At 40.7% G+C, this 15,773-nt stretch overlaps 1 protein-coding gene across 2 annotated transcripts in view; it reads right to left on the reverse strand.

Moving 5' to 3' along the window:
- Window positions 1-10,556: 10,556 nt before the first annotated feature.
- PAPOLG (poly(A) polymerase gamma) overlaps window positions 10,557-15,773 on the reverse strand; it is a 36,742-nt gene continuing 31,525 nt past the window's right edge. The window contains exons 19-22 of one of the 2 annotated variants that reach the window (XM_056567665.1): window positions 14,338-14,558; window positions 13,296-13,367; window positions 12,997-13,053; window positions 10,557-12,778 (exon numbers count right to left, since the gene is read on the reverse strand). In XM_056567665.1, the coding sequence (XP_056423640.1) occupies window positions 12,680-12,778; window positions 12,997-13,053; window positions 13,296-13,367; window positions 14,338-14,558 (449 nt within the window). In that variant the 3' untranslated portion in view covers window positions 10,557-12,679. Of the gene's footprint in view, window positions 12,779-12,996; window positions 13,054-13,295; window positions 13,368-14,337; window positions 14,559-15,773 lie in introns of those variants that run through there. The other variant, XR_008891543.1, reaches the window with a different exon arrangement.

Below are 15,773 nucleotides of genomic sequence, written 5' to 3' on the forward strand. Positions count from 1 at the left end.
ATATTTATACTTTCTGACCAAACACTTTCAGATGTCTACTTTATTTTGAAAGAATTTCTTTTTAATTAACATTTTAACTGAATTAGAAGCCTAACAATTTAACTTAAAAAAAAAAAAATGTACTTTTCAAAATTTGATTTGCAATACAAGGTTGGCAGAAATTTGAAGGTGGTAGAACATAGGACAACTCCTCCCCCCATTTTATAAACTAGACCCCTCAAGGTATTCACTACGGGGTACAGTGAGTATTTTAACACCATCGTTTTTTGGCAAGAATTATTACAAAGTCAGTGTTAAAAATTCAAAATTAGCTTTTTTTCACAAATGCATCATTTTTGGGGCATTTTTTTTGTACATCGCTTCTGATATTGAAAGAAATGCAGCCTATATTTTATTCAGCTGCTTTGCCCATGTTTGGAATTACCCCCACTTAGGCCATATTTGGTTCCTTGGTCGCGTGGTAGGACCCAGGAGGAGAGGAGCGCCATTTGGCTTTTAGGGCATCATTCAACAAAGAAGCTTTTCTTTTATATCACCTTTGGAACTTAAAATAAACAGGCCCAGAGACCCAACTTGTAACATTACAAATAGGTACAGCTTTAGTACATCAGTATAAATGGCAACACATTGATGATGGAAATTAGAACGATATAACGGTGCCAGTCAGTCTGTCAAATGGGTACAATGGCAGCCTGTATTCACTCACAGACATAGGGAGTACAATTAGGGCATCATTTTAGGCCAAATGGATTATAGGTCGCACTTCATGCCTGCAAAAGGGTCTTAGCTGCCAGGAGAGATGAGCGAACTTACAGTAAATTCGATTTGTCACGAACTTCTCGGCTCGGCAGTTGATGACTTATCCTGCGTAAATTAGTTCGGCCTTCAGGTGCTCCGGTGGGCTGGAAAAGGTGGATACATTACTAGGAAAGTCTCCTAGGACTGTATCCACCTTTTCCAGCCCACCGGAGCACCTGAAGGCCGAACTAATTTATGCAGGAAAAGACATCAACTGCCGAGCAGAGAAGTTCGTGACAAATCGAATTTACTGTAAGTTCGTGATGTAAGTTTGCTCATCTCTAGCTGCCAGAATCATACAGAACCCCCACAAGTGACCCCCATTTTGGAAACTACACCCCCTAAAGTATTAACCTAGCCCAAAAGTGAGTGCTTTGAGTCCTTTGTGTGGCTGGAATGGTTACAAATTCAGTGGAAAAATGTAAGTTTTTTTCCCCACAAATGCATCAATTGTGGGACATATTTTTTGTACATTGCATCTAAAAAGTAAAAAATGAGCCCCATATTTTATTACGCCAATTGTCCCATGTTCGGTAATACCCCCGCTTAGGCCATATTTGGTTGCATGGCCACATGGTGGGACCCAGAAGTAGAGGAGCATCATTTGGTTTTAGGATATCATTATACAAATTATAGGCCACATTTCATCTTGTAAAGCATTCTAGCTGTCAGAACAATACCGCACCCCCAGATGTGACCCCATTTTCGAAATTACACCCCCTAAAGTATTCACCTAGGGCAAGTGTGAGTACGTTGAGGCCTTATTGTGTGGCTAGAATTCTTTCAAAGTCAGTGGAAAAAAAATAGCAATTAGCTTTTTTTCCCCCCACAAATCCTTTATTTGTGGGACATCATTTTGGGAAGTAGATTCTGAAATGGAGGAAATATGCCCCATATTTTATCACCCTGTTCGTCCCTGGCTGGGCAGTACCCCTACTTAGGCCATATCTGGTTGCCTAACCGACTGGTAGGACCAAGAAGGAGAGGAGCCTCCTTTGGCTTTCAGGACATTATATGAATAGTCCCCATTCATACTGCGTTTCTGCAGTATAGGTGTCTGTTGTCATGTGACAAAGGGATCCCAATGTATACTGTACCGTCTCATTCAGAAATGAATAGAGCTGCTACAGTATACGTCAGCATCACATTTTTGGACGTGATGCTCACAGATCCCTCCAACACTGTGGAAACGCAGTATGAACGGGACAGTGTCAGGTGACAGAGCGCATCAGCAGCATATTTCACACCACGGATGCCCCCCCCAGCAGTCACAAGGGCGAGATCACTGCTGTGGCTGGGTAGCTCAGTGTGTCCGCTCACGGGAAATCCACCGCTATGAGTGGACACAAAGCTACCCAGCCACAGCAGGGAGCTCCTTATTGTGACTCCTGGTGGGCATCCACAGCATGTAATATGCTGCAGATGTGTGCTGTGTGATCCTACACATACATTTTTATATTTCATTATATTTAATAAGTATATTTAAAAACTAAAAAACATTTTTATTCATTCATTCATTTTTTTTTTTTTTTTTACACTTTTTATTGCTTTGGAATACTTAGTACCAGTGTTTCCCAACCAGGGTTCCTCCAGCTGTTGCAAAGCTACAACTCCCAAAGGCTGTCCAGGCATCCTGAGTTTTGTAGTTTTGCAACAGCTGGAGGAACCCTGGTTGGGAAACACTGTTATACGATAAACACCATATAATATACACCCATGCTTCCTCTTATGACAGCCCGATTGTTGTGTCTCAAATCTATGTACATACTAGAAGGATTGGGGCAAAAAAAAAAAAAAAATTGTAAGAGTTGGAAATACAAACAAGAATATAATTCAAAATATAGAAAATTAGGAACAGGAGAAAAATAAAAACAATGTGTGTAAACAGAATTAAAAAAAAATACAAGCTCACTCAAATGATGTTCAGATATGGCATTTGCTCAATTTCCATAAAACACTTTGGCCAATAATTTTTTTTTAACATAGATTTAATTCAGTGACATGCTGCCACCTAGCGGACAAACTATATACATTGTAAGACTGCCTTCTTAATGTGGTAGTTGCAAGATCAACACTTCAATTACAAAAATATGGTGCAATGCCGGCTTCTAACAATACAGCAAAAGTGACTTTACACAGAAGCATCAGGCCATGGTGATTTCCAATTGGAGCCTATTCCATTTGGACAGGATGAAGTGCTGGGTCTCAATGCTGGTCAGGCTGGGTTCACATGAATTTTTTACCAATACTGGACCGCATACGACTGGAGTGAAACGCTGACTCCGGTCGGCTCATTTCTGCCCCGTATGCGGTTTTCCACCGGTCCTCAAACCGTGGTCAACTACAGTTTTAGGTGCGGTGGGAAAACCACATACGGGGCAAAAATGAGCCGACTGGAGTCAGCGTTTCACTCTGGTCGGCTCATTGAAATGAATTACATACTGGTGGCATACGACAGGGATACAGGAGCGCAAGGTTTTAGCTACCCCAGCCGTATGTGGTCCCATATTGGTAAAAACGTCATGTGAACCCAGCCTCAGATTGCCATACAATAGAAATCGAGTTCTGAGAAAATAATCCGATCACAATGTGACCTGCCAAGGCGAAAGACCAACTCCCGACTTTGTAATGACATCTCCCGTGACTAGCTTTGCAAGCTGCGAAGCCTAATGCACATCACAATTTTGCCATAACATTTTGAATCAAAACTTACACAAAAATATGTATCAGGTTGTGTAAGTTTTTGTACTGATCAGTTTTTCTGAGATTTTTCCCTGTGCACAAAACTGTACTCTACCACGGTTTTGTAGCCTGTTTACAAAAGGGTTGTGTTACCTTTATAGGAAAAACACAGTTTTTATAACATTGTAGTCAATGCAAATTGTATGAGCACACGATTGCATACAGTTGTCAGTTTGAGGCATAAACAAACCGAGGGGGCTCAGTTCTAATGTAAACATGTAAAAAGTGGGTGCTATGAGGTGTAGTAAATACCTAATACACTACAAGACGACTGACACCCCTCTAATGAACAGCACACCTAACAAATACCGTATCAAATGTACAAAATACCTATATATGCAATAAAGTTTTGGGTATCAAAAAAATACAGGTTACATGGACATACAATTTAAAAAACACCCAATAATAATAATGGATAATCCTGAAGTAGTGGAGGGGTCCAAGTGGCACACTCTCCAGCGGACACCCACCTTTGCCAACAATGCTGGGTAAGTATATTATAACACTCCTGCCGGTCCTTATAGAGAATTAATGCATACAACTACTCTGGGAAAAATATGTAGGATATACTATATACTGTTCATTGCACACAATATTCACTGAACCATATTAGACCCCTGCCAGAGAAGCTGTGAATCAACCTAATAAGTGGTACTCTCCTTGGAATACTATGGAATATATGATAATCTGCTGCCAACCAATACAGGTAACTGTAAGAGAGACAAAATATCAGAGAAAGCAAAAGGACCTGTACCTCTAACTGTGTACAAAAACATACAATACCGGATACATCTAGTTTTTGCATAGTAAGGCAAGGGATACAGTTTGCTGTACGGTTGTATATGGTTTTTAAAAAGAGAAAACCATATATACGGCAACTGTGTAGCAAAAATCTCATCATGTGAATGCCCCCTTACAATTAATGGCAGGATCACAGCTCTGAGTACAATATTCTGGGATCAGCCTGTTGAGGATAGGGAACAGAATTAAACATGTTCCTTCCTGGATATGTCCTTGAAGCAGTTGCATGTGACTTCAGGAAAATAGCCTGTTAAACTAGCCAGATTGGCCAAACTGTTGGCAAATTATAATTTTATAAAAAAATAACAGCCTGCTGCTGGCCATCACGAACAACCATTCACATAGAATTTTTAAACAATGGACAACTAAAAGGAATTAATGTAGGACCAAGTACACTCACCATTTATATGAACTCTGTGCTTCCTAATCTTTTATCATTAGGTCATGTTGTGTCTATAGAAGTGCTTGAGTCCGATATACTAACAGGCAATGTGCCAAGGGTCTCTCCCCCCACTAATATATGGGTATGGGGTAATAGATATTTTACAATTTAGGTTTTCTTGGTGCATGTTACAAGTGTGAAAACAGTCCCCAAATTTTGACAAAATTTGAAAAAAAAAAAAAAAAAAAAAAAAACTTTCCCTTTTTTGGAGAAAAAAAAATAAAAAATGATACAAAACTATTATTGACCATCACAGCTAAATTGGCTGCTCAAATATTTATCAGAAGCTCTACCCCTTTAGAATACAATTTAGCGAGAGTTATCAGCTCTTTTAAATTTTGGTGCAATAATAAATGCAATTGTCTAAACCCACACAAACTCCAGACTGATTGCATTTTTGGCCCCTTTGGAGTTTTTTTTCCCCCCTCAAAATGTGTTGGGTACCACAACAAAAAACAAAAGATGCAGCAGGGATTTTTTTTACATTTTTTAGGTAGTACTACTCCTCCCAGACTGTTCCATGATGGGAGTAGTAGTACCTGTACTAATAGACATATCGCCCCAGGTGTCAAACCTGACATCCGATGTGATCGTCCATAATATAGCAGAGATGCAGAGAGGCTCTATACAGCGCTTGCTCACATCTCAGCTCTGTACTCCGGCCAGTGATGTGAACAGAACATCATATTTTGCGCCCAGAGTGGGGATTGACCAGATGGTTGCAGCAAATCACTGCTCTCAGAGGGAAATCTGAATTGCCGGGGTATAGTGCAGAGATGCGGAGCACAGGAGAAAGCCGCTCCATCTCTGCAATCGATCGGACGATCACAGCGGATGTCAGAAGTGATACCCACTGCGATCTGTCCTTAACTGACGGTACTACTACTCCCATCATGGAGCACAATGTTGGGAGCTGTAGTACCTGCAGTTAAGGAAAAATCACAACGGATGCCACTCCTGACACCAGCTGTAATCTCCTGTATAATGTATAGACGCGGCCGCTCTTCTATGGTCCCCTATATATACACTTATTCATATTTCGCCCCGAATTGTGATTGGCTGGAACCATCTGGCAAATCACAGCTCTCTGCAGGAAATATGATTAGGTGTATATATACACAGCAGTGCAGGGGATCATATAAGAGCGGCCGGCAGCAACTATAAATTATACAGGAGGATCGCAACGGAACCCGGGGCGATCTGTCAATTAGCACATGTGCTCCTACTCCCATCATGCAACAGTGTGTTACATGCTGGGAGTAGTAGTACCACCTAAAAACACACCACATTTTTATTATAAAAAGAGGTTGTGCAGCTCACTCAGCAGCAGTCCCGAGGTTAACTGGGAAGTCTAAATCCCAAAAGACTTCAATAATGTGGCAACAAAAATACAGAGAGTATATACCAGTCCTCTAGGGATAGCAGAGAGAATAGACAAAGAAAATAGAAGAGAGAAGAAAGGGGGGAAAAAGGAGAGAAGTGACAAAGGGTGAGGAGTAAATAATCAGATGTAGATATGGATAAATAAATTGATATATAAACGAAAATCTGAGAATAATCAAATTAAGATATGACAATTTATTAGACAAAGATAATAATGTACACCTGGGTAGGGCCCTTGCTCAGGTGTGCCAAACAATAATTAGAAAATGGCTAAAAATACTAGAAAGTTAAAATTAAATAGAGATTAATCCATCCTGGTGTTGAAAATTATGCTGTCATAGATTGATATAGATCAGCACTAAATTGTATCAAAGTTCAGTATGTAGCAGAGTTCAATGAAGTTCAATTGTAACAATTGTCAGAGTTCAATGCAGTTCAATGGTAATAGGGGAAATAGTTGCCGACTTTACAAAAGTAGATTTGAATATGACCTACAGTGCACTGTGGAGTTGGTAGTAAATATTAGATACCTTGTATCCAGATGTTTAGCGTGGTAAAGGCAGCGAGTCTCCCTCAGTGTCAGAGTAGCCAAAAATATCTCAATATCTTTTTTGGCTACTGAGGAATGCGGCAGTAAGCCATGAAACGCATATAGCCTCTTATCCCAGTCATTATTGGAAAAATCCCATCCATATTTGCACTATTTCCACTCTTGACAGCGCTGGAGCACCGCACTTGAATGTCCCCTGTGCGGCTCGCGCACAATTCACACGAGCGACGCCGACCGCCTACCTTTTCCTGTTGTACGGAGCGCAGTTCTCCAATCATTCTGATAGACCTACCGGGCGGGCCACAAGCCAGGTCCCCAGATTCCACCGCTGCGGCCATCACTGCTGCCACTGCCCACATCTAAGGGCCGGTCGCTGCACCGAGCCACTGTGACTGTCACCACCAGCTACATCTGCTGCCGTAGGACGGCCAGGCGCAGGACCGCACGAGCACGGATCCCCACATTCACGGAGCATGCCACTCTGAGGGAGACTCGCTGCTTTTACCACGCTAAACATCTGGATACAAGGTATCTAATATTTACTACCAACTCCACAGTGCACAGTAGGTCATATTCAAATCTACTTTTGTAAAGTCGGCAACTATTTCCCCTATTACCATTGAACTGCGACAATTGTTACAACTGAACTTCATTGAACTCCGCTACATACTGAACTTTGATACAATTTAGTGCTGATCTATATCCATCTATGACAGATATTAATCCATCCTGGTGTTGAAAATTATGCTCTCCATTTAATTTTAACTTTTTAGTACTTTTAGCCATTTTCTAATTGTTTGGCACACCTGAGCAAGGGCCCTGCCCAGGTGTACATTATCTTTGTCTAATTGTCATATCTTAGGGTGGGTTCACACTACGTTTTCTCCCATACGGGAGCGCATACGGCAGGGGGGAGCTAAAACCTCGCGGTTGACCACAGTTTTAGGTCCGGTTGTAAAAGCGCATATGGCGCAAAAATGAGCCGACCGAACGTTTCACTCCGGCCGGCTCATTGAAATGAATGACACACGGGAGCGCATACGAAGGCATACGGGAGCGCGAGGTTTTAGCTCCCCCCTGCCGTATGCGCTCCCGTATGGGAGAAAACGTAGTGTGAACCCAGCCTTAATTTGATTATTCTCAGGTTTTCGTTTATATATCAATTTATTTATCCATATCTAAATCAAATTATTAACTCCTCACCCTTTGTCACTTCTCTCCTTTCCCCCCCCCCCCCTTTCTTCTTCTCCATTCTCATATTTTCTTTTTCTATTCTCTCCGCTATCCCTAGAGGACTGGTATACATTTTTATTATTGTCGGCTACATTTTTAGTGCCCTGCCCGCACACAAATTGATCCATGTTTAAAATAATGAATAAATATTGTCATAAGAAATTGTTACTTTTTTTTCCCCCATGACTACTGTATCTTTATTTTTTTTAATGGTACCCTACGAAATTTTATAAAAAAAAAATTAAAAAAAGGGTATCTATAACTTTAGATCGCCAAAGTAAAAAAAAAATTAAAATAAAAAAAAAGCCTTAAAAAAAAAAAAAAAAGACGCCAAAGTTAAAACTCACATGGCGTATTTATTGGCTTTTTTTACTCCCATAGAGTATGGGAGAAAAACGCCACAATTTCAGGGGGGAAAAAGAAGTCATAGGCTCAACAATATTTGAATACTTAATACGCCACTTTTTGCAATCTTCTATGAAACAGGTTCTATGCTACTGTTTGAATATCTGACTTCAGGCATGAAGGGATTAGGCATTATTTATGGAGCTATGAGTAGTAGATCTACATTTCAACATATAGGCCCATATAACAAATGTGGAAATAGATCTGGACAGACCCTTTCTGGCTAAAGATTGGGACTATGCATTTAAGTGCTCACTCATTAATGGTGGTACTGCATGTAGAAAAATAAATGAAAACCTATTTGCAGTGGTATTATACCCCAGATAGAATACATTGAATGTACCCCACAAGTTCAGGGGACTGCTGAAGAGCATGTGGAAATCAAGGAACCCTTCTGCATACTTTGTGGTCCTGCCCATTACTCTTTCCTTATTGGTCGGCTGTTGAATTAATGTTGGCTGATATGACTCCAACAATTACCCTGACACCTCATTAGCCATATTATTTTTAGGCATAAGGATATATCCCCTGCACATAAGGTTCGACACTGGAAACAAGTAAAAATTCCCAGACAAGAAGAAATCATAAATACACTCCAACATTGTTATAAAAAATGGAAGAAATGATCACAATAGGGTCAGGGACAGCAAGGGTTTTCTACCAGAGATGGGATCAGCATGGGACAAGCACCAGTGTATCCCATAGAAAACTTAGGAGATGGGGTAATGTTCACGGTATGATTAAATTATATATAGTGGAATATCTGTACACACTCTGAAGCATTGATAAGTAGTTGCAAATTTCATTTACCAAATAACCGTTCTAGACCTGGAAAATGCCTTTTTACTTTCTCTTCCCTTTTCATCTCTATGTTATAAACACATTTGTTGCTAGATATACAAGTTTGCTAGTTAAACGCATATATTCTATTTTTAACTTGTGACAAAAAAAAATCAAATAAAAACTATAAAAAAAAACTAAAGTGATTAGTTCATAGACCATGCAGTGTCTCTATTCTACCACTATCATAATCAAAGGCCCCTTGTGTCAGTCTTATGAGACAAGCTTTTTATTTTAAATGGACATTAAAACTATTGTTTTGCTATTGCACTCCTAATGATAAATAAATTAAAAAAAATCTTTCTAATTTACTTTAATAAAATATAAGTGTTTTGTTTTGTGTTTAAAAAAAGCTGCCACTTTCATTCTTCTATATCCACCTTTTCCAGCCAACCGGAGCACCAGAAAGCTGAACTAATTTATGCAGGCTAAAGTCAGCAACCGCTGAGCCGAGAAATTCGTGACGAATCGAATCATTGTAACTTCGCTCATCTCTAATGGCTACCTTACTATAATGTATCATTTACACTTTATTGTTCAACATTCATTTTAAAAGGAAAACTGTCACTTGTTTTCTCCCGCACTATCCACAGGTACTGGTGGATAGTGCGGGAGACGCTGATTAAAACGAGCCCTACCTTGTCTGGATCTGCACCGCAGTTCTCCCGCAATTGCAGTTTTATCTGTTAAAACCTTCCTGTAACTGGCACAGGCGGGGCTTCGGCACTTAACTGGCACAGACGTCAGTGCCGCTTATGAATATTCATCCCCCTCCCTCTCTTCACCGCTCCTAAGGGGGATGAATATTCATAGGCGGCGCTGACATTTGTGCCAGTTAAGTGCCGAAGCCCCGCCCGTGCCAGTTTCAGGAAGATTTCAACAGATAAAACTACAATTGTGGGAGAACGGCCGTGCAGATGCGGACAAGGTAGGGCTCGTTTTAATCAGCGTCTCCCGCACTGTCCACCAGTAAACTGCGCTTTAGCTCACAGTTAACTATGGACTCACAGTAAACTTTATTACACCATAAGGAAAGAAATCCCGGCACTTTCTTCTGCCAAGTGTAACATTTATTCACACAGTGCTAGTTACAAATAATGAGACGTGTTTCGGCTGAGCTGTCAGAGTAAGGCTTTGGCCGAAACGCGTCTCATTTATAACTAACACTGTGTGAATAAATAGGTTACACTTGGCAGAAGAAAGTGCCGGGATTTCTTTCCTTAGTGATATTGCCTTCCGCGTGCACCACTACGGGACTCGAGTGCCGACCCTTTTCTTAGTTATTGCAATTTATTACACCAGACTAGAACCCAAAGAGGATTAAATTTCACTCAAAAGACAATGGAGACAACAAGGCTTGAGGAGAGTATTGCTTTATTTGTATTTGAAAAAGGTGATACTGTTTTATGTACAAAAATAGTTTGCATACAATAGGTGGTATTAGAAAACAGTGCAAGTAACAGTACAACAGCTGTGTGGATGACCAGACACAAGAAGTCTATACATACTCTGTAAGACACTAATGAAATAGTGACAGATGAAAGATGTAGTATAAACCCTGAGGAAAGCCATGTAGATCAATGAAAGGTCTCCAATGCTTACCCTGCGTTAAAGTCTCTGCTGTGGCAAACTAACATGAGTGTCATCGCTTTGAGCTGCCAATTCTGTTTGCAAGGGATCTGACATTTCCGAATGCCCTGTGTTATTTGGGGTTTTCCCCTACAGTAAGGACATCCACAAGATCATATCACCTATCCGGTTGATAGAATATTTGAAGTTTTACGATATGTTAACTTTGTATCTGTTTATTGGTCTCTAATATTGGCATTTCTCTAGGAAAAATGGCCACTACAACAATTGAATAAAGTGACATTAGGAAGTGGTGCCACAATGGTAAATTCTCAGCCACTGATGGCAAAATCGCTGCACTGCCTGTTTCATGTCAGGGTCACATTTTACAGGATTGGCTGCTTCCAAGAAAAGGCACCTTCTGAATGCAGCTTTCCTTATGACAACCGCAGCAGAGCTTTTTAGGGTGTCGAGGCAGCAAGAGATTTGTGGACTATATAATAAAAGGTTCTATTCAAGTAATTCTGATAAATTAGGGGAAAATTAGGGATATTCTGAAATCTAACCTAGAAATAAATGTTAATTTATACTACCAGTCTCCATGGGAGACATTTCTCTATATAGTTTTTAAGATATTAAACAAAAACTGCATTGATAGCAGAACTGTAAATTTCAGAAAGCCTGAGAAAAAGTGAGGCTTTGTATATTGTCAAGTCCAGGAAAATCAGCTTCCTATACAATAAATGACAAAGTTAAAGCAATACTTTTTTTTCTTTCAAGATCAATGACATTATGCACACACAAAAAGACAAAGAAGTGATACAAAACAGAACATGAAGTCTCATAATACAAAATGTTTTTTCTTCAATTTTTAAATATTTTAAATCCCCCCCCCCGGAAAAAAAAAAGACAAAAAAAAAGAAAAAAAAACACAACCACACATTTACAGGGCCTTACTGCTGCAAAACGCCCCAAAAGCATATTTTTTATATATTTTTTTATAGTTTTATACACAAAAACACACATGAAACAAAACTCTAAAAAAGGGGTATAAAATTGTACGTAGAATATCATGGCAGTATGGAGCTTAAGGAAAAAACCTGCATATAGGTACGTTCACACAGCATATTTTACGCTGCAGATCCGCCGCTGAAGGACCGCTGCATGGTGGTTTTACATGTGCCTGCTCGGAGTGGCAATACGCAGCTACGAGCAGACACATGGAAGCGATGTGCAAGTCACTGCGCACGCGCGGTGTACCCGCACACGTCGCGCCCGCTCCCCCTGCTCCATGAGCTAGGCAGAGAGCAGCTGCAATGGGGAAGCATACTGCGCATGCGCGCTGTGACTCGCACATAGCAGTGTGTCTGCTCATAGCAGCGTATTGCCGCTCCGAGCAGGCACACGTAAAGCCACCATGCAGGGGTCCTTCAGCGGCGCATCTGCAGCGTAAAATACGCTGTGGGTCCGCTCGTGTGATCGTACCCTTATTCTACATATTAAACAGGTATTCTGGGCAAAAACATCTTATCTTCTATCAAAAGGATTATTCCGATAGAATGCGGGTGCTGCAGGGAGATCACAAGGGGCCCCCTGCGATCAGACATCTTATCCCTTATCCTCTGGATAGGGGATAACATGTTTTTGCCCGGAATACCCCTTTAAAGGGAAATGGTCTTACGACTTCCCCTGTAAACTGCACCATTTGACAGAAGCCATCAACAGAGATAATTGATCTTGATGGATGAACTAAATCAGGACAGGACGAACTGGGTCTTTTCCAGCAACTCTGCACTTTTTGGCACTACCCAGGGGCAGGAGCAAAGTGATCATCACTACAGAAGCTTTTTACACAGACATGATGAATGGACTGAAAATAGCACTCAGTTTATTGCTTTACATATTATGTAGTGTAGTTACCGGTTAAGAGTTAGTCTGATAGAATTTTTAATGACCCGAATATTACTGGTTGGCACAGGAGAAGATGCATCTGGTAGCTCTTTACTGGGTAGCCTCTATAAACAGATTAAAACATCGGGTTGATATTAAAAAAATAATTTACATAAAAGGTGGACAATAAAACTATACATTTAGAAACAAGCCAGCATGGAGTTTCTTTAGAGAGAATACTGTACATAGCAGTCGAGTAAAGAGAAGCACCTTTAAATTCACCCCTTGTGAAGAGTCACAGGAACTTTCACCAGTGTGAATATATAGATTTCATGGATAGTACCTGTGATCTAGTGCGGTCAATAGTCGGAATGGGCATAGCCTCTCCAGCAATTCTTTCCTGGAAAACAAAGGTTCATGGGAAAAGGGAGGGCAACAAGGATATCGTTATTGTTCCATCATTTCAAACTAGTGCACTCCTGGCATTTCTACTCAATACATCAGCAGTCATTTTATTCTGTATACAAGCACACCATGTAAACGAGTTGAGAGATATTACATATTTTATGCAATTTACTTTTCTACAAGCTAGAAACCCCATAATATGTCATGCTAGTCACTGCTTATAGATGTCCAGCTTACCAGCGTTTTCCTTTTTTCCTCCATTTCAGGAATAGAAGGCTGCACAAATGCAGAGTCCGATGATTCTAGGAGCTAAAGAGGACAGGTCATTAATAACGTTTCTTTAGAGGAAATGTCCACCTAACTAAAAGAATACCAAAGCTTTGATGAAACCTGTGTGAAATCAACACCAGGACAGTGTTTCTCAAACAGGGTGCCCCCAGCTGTTGCAAAGCTACAACTCCCAGCATGCTGGGAGTCTTAGTTTTGCAACAGCTTGATGCACCTTGGTTGGGAAACACTGGCATAGAGCATGACTGGTAATAACTGCGTGGCATTTTGGATTTTTTTATGTACCGTTAATTTGTAAAGTATATTCCTGGGTTTAATGTTACTTATTACTATTAAAATCTACAGTGAAATTATAGTATATTTATTAAACTCCGTGTAATTTTTTGGGTTTGTTGGGAATTTAATTGCTTTATTTCAGCTATGCTTTTGTATTTCCTTCATAATGCCCCATTCCCACCAGGTTTGAGTCATCGGTTTAATGTATTCTACGCTTAAAGCTACTGTAATTTATTGAACATTACTCATCTGTTAAAGGGAACAGACACCAACGTCAAGCGAACTAAACTGCTGGTACAAGCCAATAGTGCAGGAGATGCTGTCTACAATGGTCTTTAACACTTTATTGCTCTGCTCCCAAGATATGGTCGAAAATAATATTAGCTGCTTGGGGCCACTCAGGGCGTTTCCACGCTGTGAAATCTCCCTGTGCACACTATTAACCTGTACCAGCCGGTTAGCGCTGTGTCAATTTCCCTTTAAAAACAGATTCCAATGTAGCCACATAGATTGATGCCTCTATTGGGTCTTTGTTTAAATTATCACCCATAAGTTTATTCTTTTAGAGTCCAACTATCAGATATGCTGGTGTAGAAAAGAGTAGCTCAAAAGTGCCCAAACAAAACCAACAGAGAAGCTTTCACTTACTATTTTACCACAAATATTTGTTGTCCTTTCTTATATTTTAGAATAAAAATGAAAATTATATTCAAACCTTTTCTGTATCCTTTATTCGCTTTGGAGATTTTTCCAGGCTTGGAGGATGAGTCCTCTTAGCTGCAGCACTTTTAGGGCTTATATCTACCAATTCATTTTCGGGTTTCTGGGGAAAGTTAGGTGGAGATGGAAGACGTGGAGCAACATTAAGTCCTATTACGGTCGGGATAGTGCAGCTAGTGTGACTTGGAGTCTTCACTGCTATGGCAATATCAGATACTTTAGAAAAAAAAAATATATACATAAATAAAGCATGTCAAACAAACATCTACTAATAAAATAGATAATACTGAAGACCCAGATCTAGCTATACATATCTGCAGCAATTTTAGAGGCTTAAGCCCATTGACCACTGTCAAAAAAAAAAAAAAAAAAAAAAAATGTTCCTTCTCCTGCCAACAAAGCATTACAAATAGTGTTTCTATGAGAGAATGTGTTCTGAGATACAGCAAATGCTGCTGTGGTTTCTACAATATACCATATGAAAATGGCAGTGTACATTTCCTCAGAGATTTACTTATGTTCCAGATCTGTACAGTTAAAATCCACAAGTGTGTAAACAGTAGGTTACAATTCACTGGGGATAAAAGAAAAGCCTCCATCAGATTAATATGCAGAGATTTTAAAGCGTACCCATCATGAACTAAACTGCCCCCAATTCCTCCACCTTTCTTCTCTGCTCACTCTGCTGCCCATGTGGAGGGAGGAAGGAGGCATCGCCCAGTAGGCTCGACATCATGTGAAGCCTGCCTGGGCTCACTTCCACCCTTCCTCCTCTATGCTTCGATCCCTCTCAGGTGCGCACAGAGGCTGTGAACACAGTGGGGCTGGCAGCTCCCAAGTCTCCTCTTGGTTTACTACGGCACATGCCAGAGAGGAGAAAAATCGGAGCACAGAGCTGCCATGCCACTGCTGACCATGTCAGGAGCACGCTGTGCTGCGGGCACAGCACTCACTCCCACCTGTCAGACAGGCAGGGCGCTGTGTTGTGTTTGCTTGACAGCCCAGCTGCACTGAGATTGCGGATTCAGGCCAGGCCGGCTTGAGTCCGAAATCAATGAGATACGTGCGTCTGGGGACATGTAGGGAGACCCTCTAGTGGTCATATTTTAGAATGAAAAAAAAAAAAAAAAAAAATTTTATATCAACTGCATATACTGTTTAAAAAAAAAAAAAAAAAAAAAAAAAAAATCATAGGAGACTACACCTCCACAATTATGTGCAAAGTTTGTTTAAAGGGGTACTCTGATGCTTAGACATCTTATCCCCTACCCAAAGGATAAGATGCCTGATCGCAGGAGTCCCGCCGCTGGGGACCCCCGGGATCTTGCACGGGGCACCCTGTTTGTAATCAGTCCCCGGAGAGTGTTCGCTCCAGGTCTGACTACTGACGATCACAAGGCCGGCGGCATGTGACGTCACGCTCCGCCCCTC

Source organism: Hyla sarda, chromosome 3 (assembly GCF_029499605.1).
Source record: "Hyla sarda isolate aHylSar1 chromosome 3, aHylSar1.hap1, whole genome shotgun sequence".
NCBI classification, from domain to species: Eukaryota; Metazoa; Chordata; class Amphibia; order Anura; family Hylidae; genus Hyla; species Hyla sarda.